General features: G+C 43.0%; 3 protein-coding genes and 1 long non-coding RNA gene across 9 annotated transcripts; 1 reads left to right on the forward strand and 3 right to left on the reverse strand.

The window, feature by feature from the left end:
- Positions 1-2,920: 2,920 nt before the first annotated feature.
- LOC4339634 (eukaryotic translation initiation factor 3 subunit D) lies at positions 2,921-4,981 on the reverse strand. Its single transcript, XM_015783868.3, has one exon. The coding sequence runs from the start codon at positions 4,912-4,914 to the stop codon at positions 3,157-3,159; it is 1,758 nt and encodes a 585-aa protein (XP_015639354.1). The 5' UTR covers positions 4,915-4,981; the 3' UTR covers positions 2,921-3,156.
- Positions 4,982-6,319: 1,338 nt separating this feature from the next.
- LOC4339635 (uncharacterized) lies at positions 6,320-9,473 on the reverse strand. Of its 2 annotated transcripts, none has more exons than XM_015783870.3 (7): positions 9,346-9,473; positions 7,719-7,842; positions 7,575-7,637; positions 7,369-7,416; positions 7,202-7,261; positions 6,812-6,869; positions 6,320-6,729 (listed from the first exon to the last, which is right to left on the reverse strand). In XM_015783870.3, the coding sequence occupies exons 1-7, from the start codon at positions 9,462-9,464 to the stop codon at positions 6,659-6,661; spliced, it is 543 nt and encodes a 180-aa protein (XP_015639356.1). In that variant the 5' UTR covers positions 9,465-9,473; the 3' UTR covers positions 6,320-6,658. The 2 variants fall into 2 exon arrangements, with proteins under 2 accessions (XP_015639356.1, XP_015639357.1); XM_015783871.3 differs by having other exon boundaries at positions 7,719-7,861; positions 9,346-9,446.
- Positions 9,474-11,141: 1,668 nt separating this feature from the next.
- On the forward strand, positions 11,142-14,007 carry LOC9268415 (uncharacterized). 5 transcript variants are annotated; one of them, XR_010741347.1, is made up of 8 exons: positions 11,142-11,926; positions 11,999-12,086; positions 12,290-12,404; positions 12,622-12,760; positions 13,012-13,138; positions 13,214-13,421; positions 13,513-13,618; positions 13,695-14,007. It is a non-coding gene; the product is annotated as an uncharacterized lncRNA (long non-coding RNA). The 5 variants fall into 5 exon arrangements; XR_010741348.1 differs by having other exon boundaries at positions 12,035-12,086; XR_010741349.1 differs by lacking the exon at positions 11,999-12,086 and having other exon boundaries at positions 12,622-12,808; positions 13,249-13,421.
- A 753-nt stretch (positions 14,008-14,760) lies between these two features.
- LOC4339637 (cold-regulated 413 inner membrane protein 1, chloroplastic) lies at positions 14,761-16,839 on the reverse strand. Its single transcript, XM_015783869.3, has 6 exons — positions 16,619-16,839; positions 16,395-16,541; positions 15,753-15,848; positions 15,549-15,613; positions 15,355-15,424; positions 14,761-15,082 (listed from the first exon to the last, which is right to left on the reverse strand). The coding sequence occupies exons 1-6, from the start codon at positions 16,741-16,743 to the stop codon at positions 14,917-14,919; spliced, it is 669 nt and encodes a 222-aa protein (XP_015639355.1). The 5' UTR covers positions 16,744-16,839; the 3' UTR covers positions 14,761-14,916.
- Positions 16,840-20,335: the final 3,496 nt, after the last annotated feature.

A 20,335-nucleotide genomic window follows, 5' to 3' on the forward strand; every position in this document is an offset into this window, starting at 1 on the left:
GAAATGATGGGTCCATGAGAGTACGCACAAACCTGAGCCACCCAAAGTATCTCCCCGTGATTTTTCTCCCTCCAACCGCAGCCCAGCCGCTCCATCTGCTGGCTGTCCATGTCCCGGACGATCGGTGCATGACACGGCAACACGCCGGTGGATGGCCACGTTTTTGGAGCCCGGACATGGACAAGGAAATGAGGTCCCATCCCATGCCATCCCAATTGCCCATGCTACGGAATCCGGGCTCGCCGCTGTCCGTGCACGCCCGTATCGGCGAATCCGGCTGAAAACCACGCCGACGAACCTGAAAAAAAGTTACTATGGGCCTCATCGGTAAGTAACTTGCTTGGATTGATCGGTCAAAGTTTTCTTTTCCAATTTAACCAAAGCAATTTTATTGGTTACTCCATCTGTTTAACAGTGAAAGTTATTCTAGCATTTTCCACATTAATACTGATATTAATGAATCTAGACGTATATATCTATCTAGATTTATTAACATCAATATAAATGTGAAAAATGCTAGAATGACTTACATTGTAAAACGGAGAAAGTAGCTTACTTTGCTTAAATGGCTTGATGAAGGATCTACTATCTATATTTGGTTGAAAGTACTTAACCTAATCAGTGAGATGATGTGCTTCGGCTGAAAAGTTTTAGTCCAAATAGTTATCCGATGAGAACCTACTCCTACTACTAGGATTTTTCACGTTTCCTTGTTTTGCTCAGGGTCCAGGGCTCCAGGCAATTTTCCATGATGAAGAACAGCAGAAGAGGTTGTTTCGTTGGCGTCAGCGTCGTGGGGTCGGGTCACTTGGGGGGCACTCGAATCCAAATTATTCTTGAATGCGACGTGAGGTATCTACGTATGGACAGGAAGGACCACAGAGAGGAGAGCTCGATGAGTGCAGCAGGCAGTGTGTGAACTCTACTGATTACTGAACCAACAACCTCCGTTTTAGGCTACTAGTGTAGCTTACCTTGGCTCTCCACGAGGGAATAATAGCAGCCAGTTGCTGCTGCCTTTCCTGCGATGCAACCTCTTAGATTCCTTGTCTCTCTCTCTCCATAGATGTGTGCTTCACGGATATAAATCCTCTGCAGCAGTGACTGACAGGTGGATCCGGTCTCATATGTCAGCGGCTGCTACTGCAGCTGCAGGACTGCAGACAATCCACGCTGGTGCTTCACTGCTACTGAAATCCAAGGCATATGGCCATTTCCAGCGGTTTCTTTCTGTATCGGTGCTTAGTGCGATAGCACGCTATTTGTTGGTACTTTCCCTTGTACCATCATGCCTGGTCTGAGTTGAGTGGACCAGCCATGGTTGCCTCCTGGCCAATCTGTTTTGCTAATGCTTGGGATAATACTGTAGTAATAGCGATTTGGCCATCCATTCGAGTGCACGTAGGAAATGGGCATTTCAGCCACGCTTGACACGCTTTGGCTCCAAGGATACATACATCATGCCAATTTACAAGCAATAAGTACAATAATTGTAAGAGTAGTCAAGGCTGGCCGTGACGAGTGGTAGTACAATGCCATCGTGACAGTGATGCAGCGAGCGTGTGTATCGGATAACCCTGACACGTAAATTAACCCAGGAACAAACAGGTGGCTTATCGATGATGATGCGTATGGGATTATAAATATGATGGGTTTGAAACGGCATTGGTTGACAGCGTTATGCAGGCAGTAGAATAATGCTGTGAAACTGACGCGAGTAAACGGGTTCTGCACTGCAAGGTTGTTGATGGGTGCGTACGATCCGATTCTCACCAGCCGTGGTGACAACGATCGAGAGAGAAGTTGAGCAAGGCATAAACAAACGCAAACAGGATCGGCTAGTAGCCAGTAGGTCATCTTGGTTGGGAAAGGGATGGAATGGATGGACTGCGTGATCCTGCGTGTTGAATGTGTCACAGACTCAACAGTCACATCTAATAAGCCTAGCAAAGCTAGCAACACAGGGAGAAATGCAGCCCAAGAAAGGATATGCAACGACTGAAAACTTGTCCAAATGGAAAGGCCAGTTTAGGGAGAGCTTGCAGAATCGCAGCCCACAGATGACAGATGGTTGCATATGTTCTGGTTGTCAATAAGTTTATTGAACTGTGAAAGCGTATATGACTACAGAACTGAATTCATTCTTCAGACTAATGCAAAGAGTAAGAAACAAAAATTAACATAACCAACAGTCTCAACTCTTCAAGGAAGGTAAAATCTGAAGATGAAACAAGCATACTTAAAATCTGTAACATTTGCAGCCAAGACACTAATCAAAACACAAGGCAAAGACTGATACGCTCTGTTAAGTCTAGCAGCTTGAAATGAAATACAGATAAACGACAGCTTCAGTAGCAATCAACTTGGATTACTCATGTGTGCTATATATGCCTGCGGTGTATCAAAAAGCCATGTAGCAGTAAAATCCAAGCTTCATTTCTCCCAGTTGCAAATATTGCAATCCTAACTTTGGGGTACAGTTCGTTCAAAAAACTTCGGGGGTACAAAGAACAGGATTAAGGGCATCATGGCTCTCACCACACTTGCTACTTGCTCGCAGCACCGCACCAGCAGAAACGTATTAAAGCCATATAAAATAATCAAATGCAAGCTTATTAACGACTAGGGCTTATTCAGTTCATATGATTTCCAAATCAAAGGAATAGGAAAAGTGAAGGATTAGGATGTCACATGCACTACATTCCTTGGGAATTTTTCCAAGAGATCTCACCTCATGCTAACAATCCTACGGAATTAGCTTGTAATACCACGATCCTTTGGAATTTGGTAGGATCCATTCCTATGAAACAAATGATGCATATAGGAAAAAATCCTAAGGATTCAATTCCTACAATAATCCTATGAAAAACAACCGAATGAGCCCTAAAAGTAATTTGAGGAAACAATGAGGCACATGTAATGGTTTAAACATAGTAACATGGTCAATAAACAGCCAGAAGTGATATCAAACTAGGAGTACCAACATAGTCATTGAGCGGGCAACTTAGCATCTTTAAGATGAAAAACAGAACAGTTTTATCATCGACCAAACAAGACCACTGTATCGATAACAGGCAGTTCAACTCTTAAATGTAAACCATAAAAACAGATAATTAAACCAAAAAGGATCTAGCTGGCAACCTGAAGAGGAGCCCTTCAAGCGGCAGCAGCTTCTGCGCTCTTCTCGCCCTCACCACCTGCAGAAGCTGCTGCATTGTTCGCCTCAGCCTCTGCCGCTGCATCCATTTCCTCCGCGGTAGCATCAACATCATCTGATGGCGGCCGAACCTGTTCCTCCTCCGGAAGTGGCTCTTCCACATAGTCATTCTCAAATGCATCAGAAGGCACCTCATAGATCCTCACTTGTGGCTTCGCTGGATCTTTTACAAGCACATACTTTCCCTCCTCAAACTTCATGCAGATGTCCACGATCGACTTGACAATTCCCCACATGTTTGATGTGTTGAGGTTGATCTGTGTAGCAAAATCCCTTGGCTTGTATCCCATAACAGTGAGTATGGCATGGTTGTAGTGATCACGGGGGTGCACACGTGACACATATCCCAACTTCATCATGTCAGCACCAGCAAGCAAAGCCTGGCAAGTCCAGCGAGCAAGTTTGTTGGCATTGTTCTTGAGCTCTGTAGCGAGCACAGCCCCACGCTGTGTCTCAAGCTTCTGCCTCCAGTCAACACCAGTAATCTTAGGATCAAACTCATTGAGCGCATTGAGAGTAAGGAACTGACGACCACCACCTGGATCAGCATTCACAGCATGCACTTCACAGCGAGCAACAATGCTGATCTCATCATCCAGCTTCCAGCGGCGGTAGCGGTAGCCAACAGATGCTGCCTCCTCGCCCTCAGAAGCAAACGGGTTAGGCTCATCAAAGGTAACCTTCTCACCATCGCGAAGAAGCACCTGCTGCGAGAAGTTCTGGTTGATGTAGGTAGCCTCGACAGCCAGGGAGTGCGCGGAGTTGATATCATCCTTGTTTTCTGGGAGCTGCTCCTGCGCGGTCTCGTTGACAGATAGCAGATCGAGCTGGGAACCATCACGCTTGTCAAAGAAGAGCTTGTTGCCGACGCGCTGCACGACGATGTCCCACGAGTGGATGCTGCGGGGTGTGCACATAAGCGCGGCGAGGATGGCGTCGGTGGCGAACACCGTGGCCTTGTCCTCCTCAGCCAGGCGGCGGATGACAGGGTCGTCGGTGGTGGTGACCTTGAAGAAGTTGCGAGACTTGAAGCGCTCGAGGCGGCGTGCGGCCTTGGGGTTGACGCGATCGAAGGCGCGGTCGTAGTACTCGACGGCGCCGCACAAGAGGAGGTCCTCGGGCTGGTCGGCGACGGAGAAGGAGAGCTTGGTAAAGTTGGCGAAGGGGATCTGCTCACGCATGGTCCAGTCGGGCTGGATGTCGACGGAGGACTTGGCCGACGAGGACTGGTTGCCGCGGAAGCCGGGGTGGTGGTGGGAGCGGTTGTTCTGGAAGTGGCGCTCGCGGCGGGCGCGCTCCTTCTCGGCCTCGCGGCGGCGCGCCTCCACCTCCTCGTCGCGGCGCTGCGGGAGCTGCGGACGCTGGTTGAAGCGCCACTTGGGGCCGAACCGCGGGTGGCGCGGCGGCGGCTTGGCGTCGACGAGGCGGAACGAGGAGTCCTCCGCGGCGGCGGCGAGGGAGTCGTCGACGGAGGTGAAGTCGAAGACGGAGTCGCGGGAGGCGGCGGCGAGGGCGGCGGGGCCCGCCGGGTTGCGCGTCCAGTCGGCGATCCGTCCCAGCTTGTCCGAGCGGGAGAAGGGCGCGAAGGGGATGGAGGCCGCGGCGGCGCCACCGCCAAGGGATGCCGGCGCCGGCGCGGTGTCGGGAGGGCCCCAGCCCTCCGGGTTGAAGGCGACGACGCCGACGTCGAAGCCCATGGTGCTCGGCGGCGGAGGCGGTCTGGATCCGGGCGGAGGCTGGGGGTGGCGGCGCGAGGGTTTGGGTGGGGAGGGAGAGGGGAGGAAGAGTGGGGAATTTAGGGTTTGGAAATAGGATTTTTTTTTCCTAATATTTAAGGGGCATCGACTTAGCGACTTGGAGCCCGGCCCACATATCTTCTGTGTGGCCCACACGTAAGCCTCTGGGTTTTTAGCCCATCAGGACTCAAGAGTCTCGGTATCACCCATTCATTTTCTTCATTCCAAAATAAACAAACATATAATATAATGAGATGTGATATATCCTAATCATATGATGTTCAGACTTATAGTACTAACTATATTTATTTGTGGATGGTGGAAGTACTTGATTAGTACAAATTTTGCGATGGATTAGTTCTGAAATGTTTCTTATTCAGCCTTAACTTGTTTGCGAGCATCACTTGGCCATGTTTAGAACACGGTAATTTCCAGCCTATAACTCCGGTTTGATACAGGGTGGTTTGTTAGAGGTATAGATATACATGATAAGAGATAGAGTAAATTTCACAAAATTACATATTTTGTGGTCCAAGTTGTAGAAAACCACACGCACTTTGACACTTGTCACTTGAGTACATATATTTTGGTCGTGTAGTTTCACAAAACTACACTATCGATGTATAGATTCACCCACAAGATGATGTGGCTGTTTCACCTAGGACGAGGACATGGCATCCTATTACCAGCCATCGCACGAAATTAATACGATGCCACGTCCTTATACTAGATGAAACAACCACGTCGTCATATCACGAGTGAATCCATTCATCGATAGTGTGGTTTTGTGAAACTAAACTACCAAAATATATGTAATTAAGTGCCAAGTATCAAAATATGTGTGGTTTTCTACAACTTGAACCATAAAATATGTAGTTTTGTGAAATTTACTCTAAGAGATAAAAGAGTCGAACACAAACCATAGGGATATAAGGAAATGTTAGAGGTTCTGAATACAAACATCAGATATAGGATTAGTTCTGAAGCTCTTGTTCACCCTGGACTTTGATGCGTTTCAAAAGTACAAATCATTTGACCTTGTTTGGAACATGGCAATTTCCAGCCTAAAATCCTGGTAGATACAGAATGCTTCATAGGGAGTTAGTGTCAAAATTTCTATGAATTTGAGTTGGCAAGTCAAAACATCGATCTGAATCAATAACACATTAACAGCAAAGTTAAACCTTTCATCTGGATCAAGAGAGTAATTCCCCACAGTTCAGATAAATGAACAGCAGCCGGCTCAGTACAGTACAACAACTAACAATCAACGCAAGTAGGAAAACACATATTAGAATGTCTCTTTAACTTTCCAGTCTCATAGTCATAGGCTATTCTGCATAACTGCATTATAAAGCACAAAAGGTTATCACTCTCCAAGTTTCCTTTTGTTTACTCAGATATTCAGTGCAACACAACGCCTGTTGCAATTCCGTCTCAGATTGTTACATGCATCAAAACAGGGAGCATCAATATAAGGATGATACCATGTCCCAAAATTCAAAAATGATTTCCAAAATTCAGCTAAACCTCACAGAGGCACGAGCATTACAGGCGACGGAGTACTTATTACCGAAGTAACAAATTGGCATGAGCATAGCAGCTGGCAAAATCCCGAACAAAAAAGACAACTTGTTATAGTCATTCTCGTATCTAAACCGCGTACAGTGGTTTTGTGGTGAAACTTGGAATCGGTTAAAAGCAATCATTTATCGTCCTTGACCTCATTGGATTCCTGGTTCTGGCTTGCATCTTCAGTCGGTGAATTAAGACCCTCTGCAAGGCACAAGCGATGCTTGTGAAAATGGCAAAATGAACCTTCAGAATTGCCTTTGTGGTGGATTATAATGTAACGTACCTTCGTTGTCAACAGAAGCATGAAGAAATCGACGCGAACGTGCTTGCTGTTGAGTAGGCTGGAAGAAGATTGTGAAACATGTAAGCCAACAAGTGCATGTGGTATATGTAAGCCATGCATGTCAACTTAAGCTAACTATGTATGGTGGAAAACAGACATCAGCTGCATCGCGAAAATATATTACAAGGGCAAAGCAAATGCATCACATATACAGTAGTTACTCCATTCAGTGCTGTACAATGGTTACTAAGCGAAAAGAACCAACAGCATGGATAAACATTAGGTAGATTTCCCAGATATCCTAATCATCCAGTTTGACTTCACGCCAACGTAAGAAAGTATCAATCCTACAATGTAAGTACATTCTAAAAAGGCAACGAGTTTTAGCACCTGCAATTTTGGTCGGAGTGCTTCAAGCGGCCCTTTAGGTTTTTGAGGGTGTCCTCCTTGCTGCAGGAAGCCGAGATCAGGTGAATGACATTTTATTGAGAACCGCATTGCTTGTCCAGAGCATCGCATGAAAGTTAGTTTTCACTTTGGAAATAAGATGACAATACCTTCCCCAAAGCCCAATCAGCAGAATCAAAGTAAGCTCGCTCATGATCCTGAAAAAACATTTTACATTTTCAGCATAAGTAAATAACATGGATATGGAGATAATATTAAATCAATTTCTCTAACTGTTTCATATATAGAATTATAGATGTTGTACAATGGTATCTGTATAAGAGGGTGAATCAGATTCCAAGGCAATGATGGTTACCTTGGCTATAAGCGCTGGCTTTCTGGGAACTATTCCACCATACTTTTTCTTTATTGCTGCTTCCTGCAAATACCCAGTTAACCACTATAGTATGAAATAAGGTGCTAATGGACTAAAATCACAAATGTTAAGAAAACACAGTACCTCTTCCTGAGGTGAAGGCATCACCTCTTTTTCATTCTGGTTGGCAATTTCTACTTTCTCATCGGAACCATCTACTTCGGGCCTCACTTGACCTGTTGTATCATCAGATGGCTTCCCCGACATACTGTATATGTTTCAACAAGCTGCACCAATTCAGATCCTTATGACATGATATATCCCAAAGCTACCAAAATCATTTGGATAAAAACTAGGACATACACCGATGGAAGAGGAAATGTGAAATAAAATCATGGAAAAAAATAAATAATAATGTAGAAGTACGAGGAACATGCCTGAGTAACTAAGCATCAAGAATAACTATAATGCTTATATGCAATATTTTTGGCATTATCAATGGAGGGTAGGTACAGCAATTGACCCATCCTTTTTGGACAAATAATGTAGAAACCAAATGTGCTGGTCATACATAACTTTCTAACAGTTGTTTGCATATGTTCTAAAATTGAATTTATCATTAATATGTTTGCACTATCAACATGTTATTTGCACCAATATTGGTCCTCAAAGAGGTACTGGGGGCAAACTGCAGAAATGACTGGACAAGAGTAGATCAACCTGGATAAGGTATAGATGCACACAAGTTTTCCAAGACATTACATGAGTTATCAATGAATTGAACAATAATAAAAGTGCGATGATCTATCATACTAACTCGGAAAAACAAAAGTGGAGCATAAACATATTCTGAAATCGGTTATAACTCAATGTTAGTATGTTTTGACCTACCACACATGAGTAGATGACACAATTTATAAAGCATTACACCATGAAGAATTAGTTTCTTCTTTTCTTTCATTTTTTTAAATTGTCTGTTTACATGGAAAAGAGAAAAGGCAACGGACAGGATCTAAACAAGAGCCCTGAGATCAATCTTTAACCCTGAGTTTTTAGTGTGTTTTTTTAACCAACTATGTAACTTGTGAGTTGAGAGTCAAGTTTTGAGCTATAAATATGCAATGAGGTTCTCGCCAAGCAGATTTACAAAATTACAATGGTTGAGATAGCAACTGTTCAGCAATTAAGAGCTGTACTCACTTATAAAACACTAAAAGAAATATAAGAGTACTGTTCAATACAGTCATAGAAAATTTATGAACCAAAGAAGCAGACTGCCTTGTAAAAAGGTATCTAAAGTGGATATGCTAAAAAGGATCTACTCTTAATTTCCCCTGTTGATCTGAAATCAAAACACACCCTGAAGATGTTTATGTTATGGCAGCCCATAGCGTAAAATTGATTTGAGAATCAACACAGCACGAGAGTCATACAGCAGATGGATAAGCTGAAAGCAATTTAGCCCCGTGCCTAGCTACCACAGGCACAGGCATGCTGATACATGATTCTAAATCCATCTGCTGTGTTGATTGCTGTATGGCTGTATGCAGCTGATTCAGCTCAATCCCCAAATTTCTTCACAAATAAACTGCCTATTAGCAAGCACTCAACCATACATACAGCAAATGAGTCCGCGGAGAAATGGTTGGATTGGAGGGGGGAGGGGGGAGGGGGGAGATGTGGATCAGATTGAGCACGGAAAATCAAAGAGCAGAACAAATCGCTCGAAACAACAATCCAAGCAAAGGAAGGGGGGATTTCTGGATGATACCTGGGTTCGAGACGAGGTGGGGAGGAGCGCGTGGAGGTGGAGGGGAGGAGGAGGAGAGGGAATGGATCGAAGAGGCAAAATGATGGGGAGCCAATCGCCGCAAAGGGCGCAGGGCGCATGTGTCACGTGGAGAAGACGACCGTCACGTGGAGGAGGGGGAGAGGACCTGGGGAACCTGTGGGGCCTCTGTTCATCTGACCTCAGCCAACGGCGTGCATCTACCGTAAGAGCACCCGTAATGGTAAAGTAAGGTACTCTCTATAAAATATGTATATCTCAGCAATAAACTAGATTAATAGTAAACCACCTTAATAGTATGTCTATATGGGTATCTATAGCTCTCTAATCCATTGCCTTATTTTTCTCTATAGACTATCTCCAGGTTAGTAGATAGCTTTGCTCTTCTCTTCCAAGTAAGAAAATATGCTGACATGGATCTCTTGTAGAGAGCCTATAGATAATCATTAAGGGTGCCCTAAGGGTGTGTTTAGTTGAGGAAAAGGAAATTTTTGGTGTCACATCGAACGTTTGACCGGATGTCGGAAGAGGTTTTCGGACACGAATAAAAAAACTAATTTCAGAACTCGCCTGGAAACCGCGAGACGAATCTTTTGAGACTAATTAAGCCGTCATTAGCATATGTGGGTTACTGTAGCACTTAAGGCTAATCACGGACTAATTAGGCTTAAAAGATTCGTCTCGCGATTTCCTCCATAACTGTGCGATTAGTTTTTTTTATCTATATTTAATGTTTCATGCATGTGTCTAAATATTCGATGTGATGTTTTTGGAAAAAAAAATTAGGGAACTAAACGGGCCCTAAATTGAAGGGCCAATACAGGAGTACGTGCTTTTTTTTATAGAGTAAATTGCATCGGCGGAACATGAACTTGTCAGGTGTGTACAATCTAGTGTATGAACTTGTAAAATGCTCTTTTTTACATAAACTTGTCTTCCGCGTGCGAGCTAAGGTCAAAAGGATATTACATGACTAATTTTGTTGATTTAGGTGCTGATTAGGATACTACGTAAACACATATATATATGAGAAGATTGCTACTTAGACATACACCTGTTCAATAAAAATATAGAATGAGACATGGTGATTGTAGAGAAAGATATAAAAAACTGAGCAATTATAAAGGGTTAGAAACATATGAAATTCAAGATAAACTAGAGAACAAAATTATAAATATAGCTTGTTTTATGTATACTAACTATATGTATGTACGCCATATCCTAATCAATATCAGTTAGGTAAAATTAACCTTGCCATGCTATTTTGGACCTACTTCGCACGGATTAGATAAGTTCGTGTAAAAAACAAGCATTTTGCAAGTTCATATACTAAATTACACCCACCTAATAAGTTTATGTACCATCAATACAATTTACTCTTTTTTATACTATCAAAACCTCTTCGAAAATCAATTGAGAACATGCATGATTAGGAAAAGATATACAGTTTATATGATTTTAATTGAAATGGAAACATGAAATAAAGAATTACAACAGGACGTAGGAAAATTAAAAAATAATGATTATTTAAATAGACAAAATGGAAAATTACACGGATTAGAGAAGAGATAAATACTTGAATAAAGGATTGCATGAGATTAAAACTCAGGCTACTTATTACTTTAAAATTCTGTAGTGGTGAAGATGACTCCAACCTGATAAACACGCGACTTATTAACCGTGGGATTGGCAGATCGGATGGTGCTGAGGATCCCATCGCACGCGCTCCTCCCCTCCGTGAATCACTTCTCTCCCCCACAGGCCAGATCGCGCTCACTATCCAACCGTCGACGCCGCTCCCCTCATCCTTCGCCGCGCCCCCACCACGCCTTCGCCAACCGCCACTCCTGCTCGCCTGAATCCACGCCGCCGCCGTCGCGGATCGACATCGCCGCTCCTCCTATCGCGCTCCTCCCCCGCCGGCACCGCCTCCATCCATCCGCCGCGTCTCGCCGCCAGTCGCACCACCGATCCATTCCTCCTCTGCCGCCTGCTCTCCCGGTCCCTCCCGCCCCATCGCCCCAACACTTCCCCCGTCAGCACCGCCTCCATCCATCCGCCGCGTCTCGCTGCCGGCCGCACCCCCGCCTCCATCCATCCACCGCAGATCGCCATCGCACGCCTCCGCCTCTCAAGGTCGCACGCTCATCGCCGCCCGACACCCCGCCGATTGGGGACCGAACGCTGACCCTGCATCGACGCCACAACAGTCGACAGAGGGGAGATGTTGAAGACCTCACTCCAACGACGGCTGCGCGCGGCGACACTACCAGGCACTGAGGGAGAGAATGCGGTGCGAGGTGCGGCGGGGTTGTTCGTCCTTGCCCAGATCAATGCCGCCGCCGATCCCTCACTCGCCCCTCGCCCAAGTCGGCGCCAAGGGCGAGGTTCGCCAATCTGCTTCCCAGCCGCCTCGCCCGCTCCATGGGAGAGGTGACACCTGTGCCCGCCTCCAGCGCTCCATGCCCCCGGATACCATCGGAGCACGATCCCTCCTTAGCTTCTGCCGGAGAAGGGACGCATGCGCCGACCTTCAGCACTCTACGCGCCCTGTGGATAATTGGTTCGTTCTCTTTACGTTGCAATCCATTCATTTATCAAGAATCATCATTGTGAGTGCCGAGGGTTATTACAGATTGCAGGATCACTAATGCTCTTTTTTGCCCATAAGATGTTCAACGAAATGCTGCTTAGCCAATGTATTACCAGAAATTGATTTCTCTGTAAGTGAGAATGTCATATTGTCATGTCCCCTATGTTGTTATTTATACTAATGATTGCAGGATTCTCTCTGTTGTTATTTATGCTATGAAGTGCTGGGAAGTTGAGAGTGTTGCTACCAAGCAAAAAGATTCAATTGATCTGTTGGAGCAAACTAATTTGGATCTCGCAGTCTCAAAACTAATCTGGTTCTTGATTGTTTCAGAGTGGATGAAAATAAAAAATGGAATGATGCAGTGAAGATTATGTAAGCAATGTTCGTGATATATCGATCCTGAAATTCTCATAGATGGCCATTGCACAAATACAAAAATTTGCAGGTTATTAATTAGTGAACTTCATCTCTGTAAATCTGCATAACATATGTTAAAGCTAGCCCAAGAATTAATATGTTGTAAATCTGCTCTACAGTTGACACTGCTTACATTTTCTACTATTAATAACCCTCAGCTGTGATAGATCTGATACCTGCTTAAAAATTTGAGCTGAGTTTTCATACCTAGCAGTAGGACTAACATTTTATGTTGTATTGTTCAGCTCAAGATGAACAACCACACCAACCCCAAGATCACCAACTAAGCCTATCCTGCTTCATGATTGTTGCTGCAAACTCCAACATGCTTGCTGCTGGTGCAATCTGAGCCGGCTGGTGGCAGATGGGAGCCTGCCCTATGTTGTTAGCAGCTTTCTTCACTCCAAGTCATTCTTGCTGCCTGTGGTCTTGGTAGTTTCTTTTTTGTGTTGTCAATTTAATTATTATGATTTCCCATGTGCTCGGCTATTGGTGTTCTTGTTTTTATCTGTTTTGTTTCAGGGTGTCATTACTATGGAGTAGATCATTTTTTTCTTATTTTTTTCAATGCCTTGTAAAATAACCAACTAGCAGGGATGTTCATAAATTTCTCCCTTTTGTTTGGTTTTTTTCAGACATATATATATAATGAAGGCATATATACACAAAAGGAGGAGCTGTTTGAGGGTCTAAAGGACAATAGCTCAATTGACTGGGAAGCTGTTGTCATATGCTGAGAGCAATCTGCTAAATGTTAAAGAGGTGCATCTAACTTTTGTACCCAGTGAACTGCAAATCTGCACCTTCATTTTTGATTAATAGTTTCTTTGGATTCAGATCAAAATAGCTCAACATGGGAATTTTTCTAGCAGAGGATGGGCAATTCTTGGAAAATACTATATATTTCTTGTCGTTGAATGTGATCATGTCCCATTATTTTGGCACTTGCTGCCTTGATTCTGTTGCCTGTGCCAGCCCTTCAGCTAGCTCTCTATCACACATGAATGCGTGATCCTTGATGGTTGTATGCAGTTGGGATATTTTGGTGAGTTCATCCCCCTTCCCCACCCCACCTCTCTCTCTCTCTCTCAAAACCATCATTTATCTTCACTATTGACTTACAATTTCACTTCTAGCTGATGATGATCAATCAAAGCTAGCTCATATGTATTAGTGAGTTTATGAAAAAAAGGATCAGATATTCAATAACAGAGTCAGCTCCTTCCGAACGATGGCAAAATGGTACCTTTATAATTTTACTTCTCAACACGCACACATTTTTTTTATGACGAGTTTGAACTTTTGTTCTCCTTGTCAGATTTTATCTGAAGCAAGTATCATATACTTCTGTATTAGAATATGGACGCAATCATATATCTCCTAAGGTTTAGTGCATACTCTCATATTTGGAAGTGAATACCAAACGTGTATGAAATAGTGCATTCGATTTAATCTATTCTCTCTTGGGCATTTATTCGCAAATGCAAAGATTTCTGTAATTTGATCGTAGCTTAGATTATGGCAACCTTGGCTTTGTGGTTTGCCATGTCATGTACTGATATATGAATGTGATGCTTTAATTAACGTTGAAAAGCCATGAATTATGTATTCGAACGAATTGATTGGATGTGTCCTGAAATCGGTTCAGACTTTCGTTCTTTGGGTACTGGCGTGAGACGGGGAAAAAGACGCTGAAGACATCAAGCATAACATGGAGTTGATAAAACATCGTCGACTGAATCATGATTTGTAGTTTTTTTGGATTGCCAGATTTTTTTCAGTGTTCAACAAATTTTCACTCAATAATTATTTAATATATTTTCACTTAATATAATTTGAAATTGATATATAGCATTTCCCGTTGCAACGCACGGGCACCTTACTAGTTCCATATGAATTTCGTAGGGTCCTCGTACGTATAGTCCTGATCCTTTGTTTCAAAGTTTTCTGTAAAATTCAAATTCTTCGTATTTCCTATGCTACTAAAAATTAAAATGGGCCTCAGAGGATACGTTAGTCAGCACGAGGAAATTGCACCAAGAATCGTCGCAGTTTAGTTAATGGAAGATTAACCTCCGGGCCCCTATATCATCGTCGATTAGTTGTGTTAAAACAGCTGAAAAATTAAGAGGATTCTATGAACAAGTTATATTCATGATTATGTAATTACAGACTTAAAAAGACAGCACCACTACATCAGGGGATGATAAATCCAGAAGCAGAAATTGGCCATCGGCATGCCCATTTTCTTTTCTTTTTTAAGGTTCGGCATGCCTTTATAAGTTTGTATAATTGTATATAGGCCATACAAGCATCAATTGTTTGCAAGATTGCGAAAGAGATTAAGAAATGAGAAAATGAGCAAATCCCTGAAGACATCAGCATCAGTAAACATTTCTGTAGCCATCTCATAAATTATTACTTTTATCAAGGCCACAAAGTCTGACAGGGTGTTGCATTACAAAGCTATTATTTTTCTGTACTCCCTACTAGCTCCTGCAATGCCCACAATGAACAACGGCTTGCCAGCTTAATCTGACTCAGAACAACATCATCAAGGGGATAACTGTGATGCAGATGATGGCCAAGGTTGCAATTATTGATCCCTGATCAAATGCTTTCCCTAAACCCCCAACCCTGGTGAAGTGCTGAAAAGCGAGGTACCCAGCCAATGCCAAAGACAGTGCTGCACCACCTTGAGTTCCCCTGTGCACAGGAAATGGGAATTGGAGCATGAGCACAAGAACTTTTGAAAAAAGTAAGATCTTACGGAGTAGTTCCCTGTCAACAGTGATAAAAATGATACATATGTTCATACTGATATTCATATACTGTAATATGATTGCTATAAATTATTACTTTTGTCCGCGCTACAGGCAAAGACTAAAATTTCTTATGTTAAATGTCATTTTGAACCTTTTGAAATTGTTTGTATAGGCTGCAGATATTATTTCCAGAACAGGGAGAGTGTTCCACACCTCAGATTCATCAACTGGTAAGGAGCAACACTCACGAGCAGCATAGTTGACAATGGAAGCTCCAGCTCACCTATGACAAAGCATAAACATCTGAATTCAGGCTGAATGAGGGCACTTCAACTGAAGTTGTTTTCAGCAGGAAAATGTTAATGATGAATAGCCTTACAATATTGAACTTTTTATTGTTACTCTACCTGGAATGGAGAAGAACAAACGCACCAAAAGAGCAAGAAAAGCAGTCCACTGACCATAGTCACTCCTACATTTGTTGATCAAAGAATTAAGTAGGACTCAAGAGAGTACCTTGTTTTAAACCGAACAAGCATTTACTAGATGTTGTTAATGAAGGAACATAATAGGTATTAAACAATTATTTGCACGGAATAGCGATGCCTTACTTGATCCATGAGATTACACTGCAAGGTGCTAGCAGAGCAAACAGTGGCACAAGGAAAGATTTGTGTATGGCTGTGCCTTTAGCAAGCAATAGCACTCTGGAAAAGACAAAAAGGGGGTAAATGATCAAATAATAATCAGAGCGTACTGGGAATTTACAGTGCAGTTATCACGCAATCCCAAGTATTAAATGATAAAATTAAACAGTAGACAATTATAATGAGATTGTATTTGTGCTAACTTGATTTTAAAATGGTTATCAATCCTCAAGTTGCATACATATATACATAATTTGGGAGGCTATATTCTTTTAGCTTATTTTTTACATGGGAGATTATACGTGTTAATTTGATAGTCCATTTCAAGATTATGTCTCTGTTTGTGCCCTGTCCTTCCTCAAGGTTCAACAATCAACATCGTCACGGTCAGACAACAAAATCAAGATAGGTTTGCGCATGTCCCTATCGAGTGACAGCTAGAAGCACATGAACTAACACTTGCACAATCATTCACAGTTCTCACGGGCAAAAGATCGAACAGATGCCAAACCCCAAAATCGCCATGCTGTACAGCGGATGAATCGCATCGCATTATCCACTATTCCACTACCATTAGACGAAAGTATGAGAAACAGAGGCACTCACGCGGTGGCCCCGGCGGAGACCCATTGCATCGTCCGCGCGCTCAGGTGCGCCGACGAGTGGCACACGGCGGCGCCACCCCGGCGACCGCTCGCCGCCTGTCCCGCCCCCAGCAGCGGCTGCGGCTTCAGCGGCAGCGAGGCGCATCCCCTGCACATCATCCATCACCACAACACCGTCAGTACGAACAAATCCACCGCATTAACCCGGACAGATAGCCGCCTCACCTGAGCGCGCCCGTCCGCAGAGCGGCGGCGGCGGGGGAGCCCGCCGCCCGCACCGCAGACTGCCGCAGCGGCGGCAGCACGGGCGGCGCCGCCGTCGGGACCGCGAGGCGCAGCGAGATGGACATCCTCTTCTCGAATCCGAAAGAAGAAGAAGAAGCAGAAGCAGCTGAGCTTTCGCGAATTGTGAAGGTGTTTTTGTCTCCGCGTGTGAGTGACGAACTGGACGGCGAGGTGAGCTGCTGCTGTTATTGAAGCCGTGGGCACGGCCCACCGTGACCGTCCACGTGTCCGGGCGGGTGGGCGGCGACGGCCCACGAGAGGCCTCACTTTCCCGTCGCGGGGGCCGAGGCGGATGGGCAAGCGTGCGCGCCGGGTTCGAGGGTGGTGGGGGTCTCGTTTTTGGATCTGGGCTTGCTTTTCTCGCGGCTGATGACTCGGCGAGATGAGATGATCGCGTAACGGCGACGGCGACGTGGCGGACAGGCCAGCAGGAGGAGGAGGAGGCGAGGCGAGCGCCAGCGGCAACTTCTCGTGATTTCTCTCGGATTTTCCCTCTTTTTCTCGAAGAAATCTGCGGGGTTTTTGGGCTGAACCGTAACGCAACGACGCTGCATTCGGCCCATGATGCGGTGGGCGCGATGGGCTGGAATAGGGTTGCCACGAACGGGTTGTATTGGGCCGGACCGTATGCTTCCCGCTGGGCCGAGATCCGGCGCGCGGGCCTCCGCTGCTGCCTTCGAAGCAAGAGGGAGGGAGATGTGGGGCGGAGGCCTGTCGCCGGTAGGCTTGGGCCGGAGGTACCGATCGTCATCCCTTTTAGTGTTCCACCATATATATATCTCTTGTAAGCCGCCGTGCGGCGTTGTAACCTCACCCTTGATATAGTGAATATATTTTGCTGGCTGGCGCCCGTGGTTTTTTCTCTCATGTTTTGGGAGGGTTTTCACGTTAAATCTAGTGTCTTATACGATTAATCTATTGTTTTTTATCGTTTGTTTGTCTATCACTTTCTAACATTTTTATCATACCTCGTTAATATGTGGGCTCCATCTACAGAAACTGCTTTCAAAACCACCAAGAAGATAATTTGTACCCGTTTTTCAAAGATGGGAACTGTGTTATATCCGATTTTACGGTTGGATCAAGATAATGAATGAGGGATGCAAAGTAGACTTAATCCAAACCGTACCAAGGGCCGTGCGATTCGTGTCTTTTCCGGCTGGGCCTAGATGAGAGGGAGAGACTGCTGGCTCGTGTAGATCATCGAGACGGGTCATCACGTGTACCCGTGTTTTTTTTATGCACGCATTAATTACAACGTGATTGATGATTGTAATCTGCTCATTAATATACAGACAGGGATTTTCCCGGTCTTGAAACGGCATGCCAATTTGTAGGGTTCTCTAAATTTTGCAGCGAGTAATTAATGAGATTGCACATACAATTAATTCTTTATGTTTTGTATAAAGTTGGGGTCAAACAATTCAAACTTCACGAGTAAATTTCACCAAACTATGGATATTTTGACAAACCTATCGTAGAACAACATATTTAGCACTAAATTATCACGAAGCTACATATTTAAGGTCAATTTATCATAAAAACCCCCATAAAAAAATATCATACAACTATATATATTTAAGGCCAAAAGTTATAAAAAAAATACATGTGGTTTTGGTTGAAGTATATGTAGTTTTATGAAATTTACTTAAACTTTGAATACTATAAACTTTAAAATAGTCGTCTTGGAAACACCGGCAGAATGATGTACATATTAGACTTTAAAATACGTTAATAAAATCCAATAATTACTTTTTAAATGTTAATAATAAAATATATAGTTGATATATATTTTGAAAACCTTGTAGTTATCGAAAACAACAACAATTATAGAATTGAGGGAGTATGTAAGGATTCAACAATCTTTAACTTGTTACTGGTATATTATACACTACATGAGAAAACATTTTCTCGCTAACACGATATCATGGAGTAGCACCTTGTTTAAGTTTTAAAGACATGTAGTCAACATGGAGAATTTTGAAAGCTTTTAGCAAGCCCAACTAAAATCATTGCATTATAAGGGGTTTTTTTTTCATGGGTGGCCTTAGTCGAACCATATCCATGAACCATAGGATGCAACACTAGCTAGCCCTAGATATGCCCATTCGAAACAAACACTACTATCTCATTGCACGATATGGAAGTATAGTACCATATATTCCTCTTACACACTATAATCGCAAGATGCCTCTTTCTCATAAACCAATAATGGAGATGAAAACGACGTCCTCTTCTCTTTCTCATGAATAGTGACATCAATAATATCTCAGTGTTCACGTATATGCTAGAACTAAAAGCCACAGAATGAGTCAAAGACCATATAGAAAACATGCCTCCTTGGTGGCGGCAGCAAGAGGATGTTGCTTCTTTGCACATAAGGATAACACATATCATCGATCTCATCAGTCCAGTTTAGTATCATCAATAAGTCGGTGCTAATGTATCTCAACAACAAGTTTACTTCATTGTCTTCGCGAACTCATGTTATATCTCCTCCTTTTTATAAAGCCAATGCATCTCTAGGTTTGAAAAAGAACTAAAATTTCACCTCACATTTAATTAAAAAAAATCAAGTAATAAAGTTAAAACATCATATTCGATATGAAGTTGAGATCTAGCAAATCATTTTATATAAATCGTTATGCAGGATTTCTTTTTAATCATACGAGAAATAGGATCTTGCATAGCCTGATCAATTTAGGGGTAGCACTGATTAATATTTTTCCGGATTTTAATACTTCCTGGTTTGATTTAGTTTTTTTATCCACAAGGCTACAAATGTTGGTATGTTCGGCAATCGGTCATGTGGCTACGGCTGTTGCAGCCTCTAGCTGTCTTGTGCACATGGCACTATTCTGGGTGGCTGCAGGCTACAACGTAACCGTAACCCAGGCGTTTGAACAGGTACGCTACCTAGTTACTCACCGCACTTGGTTTCTATAATAAACAATATGGTGGACATAGATGCCATTTATACTCATGAAAATCAACAAATTTATTTCTTAATACATTATAGTTTGCTTTTTTTAGTTAAACTATGAAAAAACACTTGTGCATTGCAACGGATGAAGACTATTTTGATATTAGTAAAAGTATATGTTTTTTTTTAATTTTGATAGTACTTATGTCTAATTTGGAACTCTTATTAAGATGATGGCCATATGCTGTATGCTTGCTTTCTTATGCCCTGTCAAGAATTATAAAGCAATTAGGAGTCTGTCTCTCATCCCGAGTTAGCATGCGAGTATTTTTTAAATGATTTCTTATACAACTCCTTATGTATTTCAAAAAATGGATGAACTTAGAAACCGACTCAAATACGTACAGACGACGTACCAAAATATCGGTGAAAACATCTTCAATTTTTACAACAACTAATTTTTTTAAAATCTTATTATTGTTATACGGTTTAGTTAGGATAAAATTCACTGTAGGAATTCGCTTGGATTTTTTTTTTTAGAAAATCATGAGCTGCAATTAGGAGTTCGACTTTCATCTCAAGTTAGCATGCGAGTTCTTTTAAAGAGATTTCTTATACGACTTTTTTTTATTTCTAGAAGCAAACAAACTTAAAATTCGACTCAAATATGAATATGTATTTCCAAAAGCGAACGAACTTAAAAACCAACTCAAATACGAATGACGTATCAAAAT

The sequence above is a fragment of the Oryza sativa genome, chromosome 5 (genome assembly GCF_034140825.1).
Source record: "Oryza sativa Japonica Group chromosome 5, ASM3414082v1".
In the NCBI taxonomy this organism is placed as follows: domain Eukaryota; kingdom Viridiplantae; phylum Streptophyta; class Magnoliopsida; order Poales; family Poaceae; genus Oryza; species Oryza sativa.

Coding starts and splice junctions, on each gene's coding strand:
- LOC4339634 (XM_015783868.3), bottom strand. CDS start 4,914: ATGGGCTTCGACGTCGGCGTCGTCGCCTTCAACCCGGAGGGCTGGGGC.
- LOC4339635 (XM_015783870.3), bottom strand. CDS start 9,464: ATGCGCCCTGCGCCCTTTGCGGCGATTGGCTCCCCATCATTTTGCCTC. Junction 6,870..7,201: donor CACTCCGACCAAAATTGCAG/GTGCTAAAACTC, acceptor ATCTTCTTCCAG/CCTACTCAACAGCAAGCACG. Junction 6,730..6,811: donor TGCTTCTGTTGACAACGAAG/GTACGTTACATT, acceptor TGTGCCTTGCAG/AGGGTCTTAATTCACCGACT.
- LOC4339637 (XM_015783869.3), bottom strand. CDS start 16,743: ATGTCCATCTCGCTGCGCCTCGCGGTCCCGACGGCGGCGCCGCCCGTG. Junction 15,425..15,548: donor TTTGTTCTTCTCCATTCCAG/GTAGAGTAACAA, acceptor GCTTTGTCATAG/GTGAGCTGGAGCTTCCATTG. Junction 15,083..15,354: donor TACCAGTTGATGAATCTGAG/GTGTGGAACACT, acceptor TCCTGTGCACAG/GGGAACTCAAGGTGGTGCAG.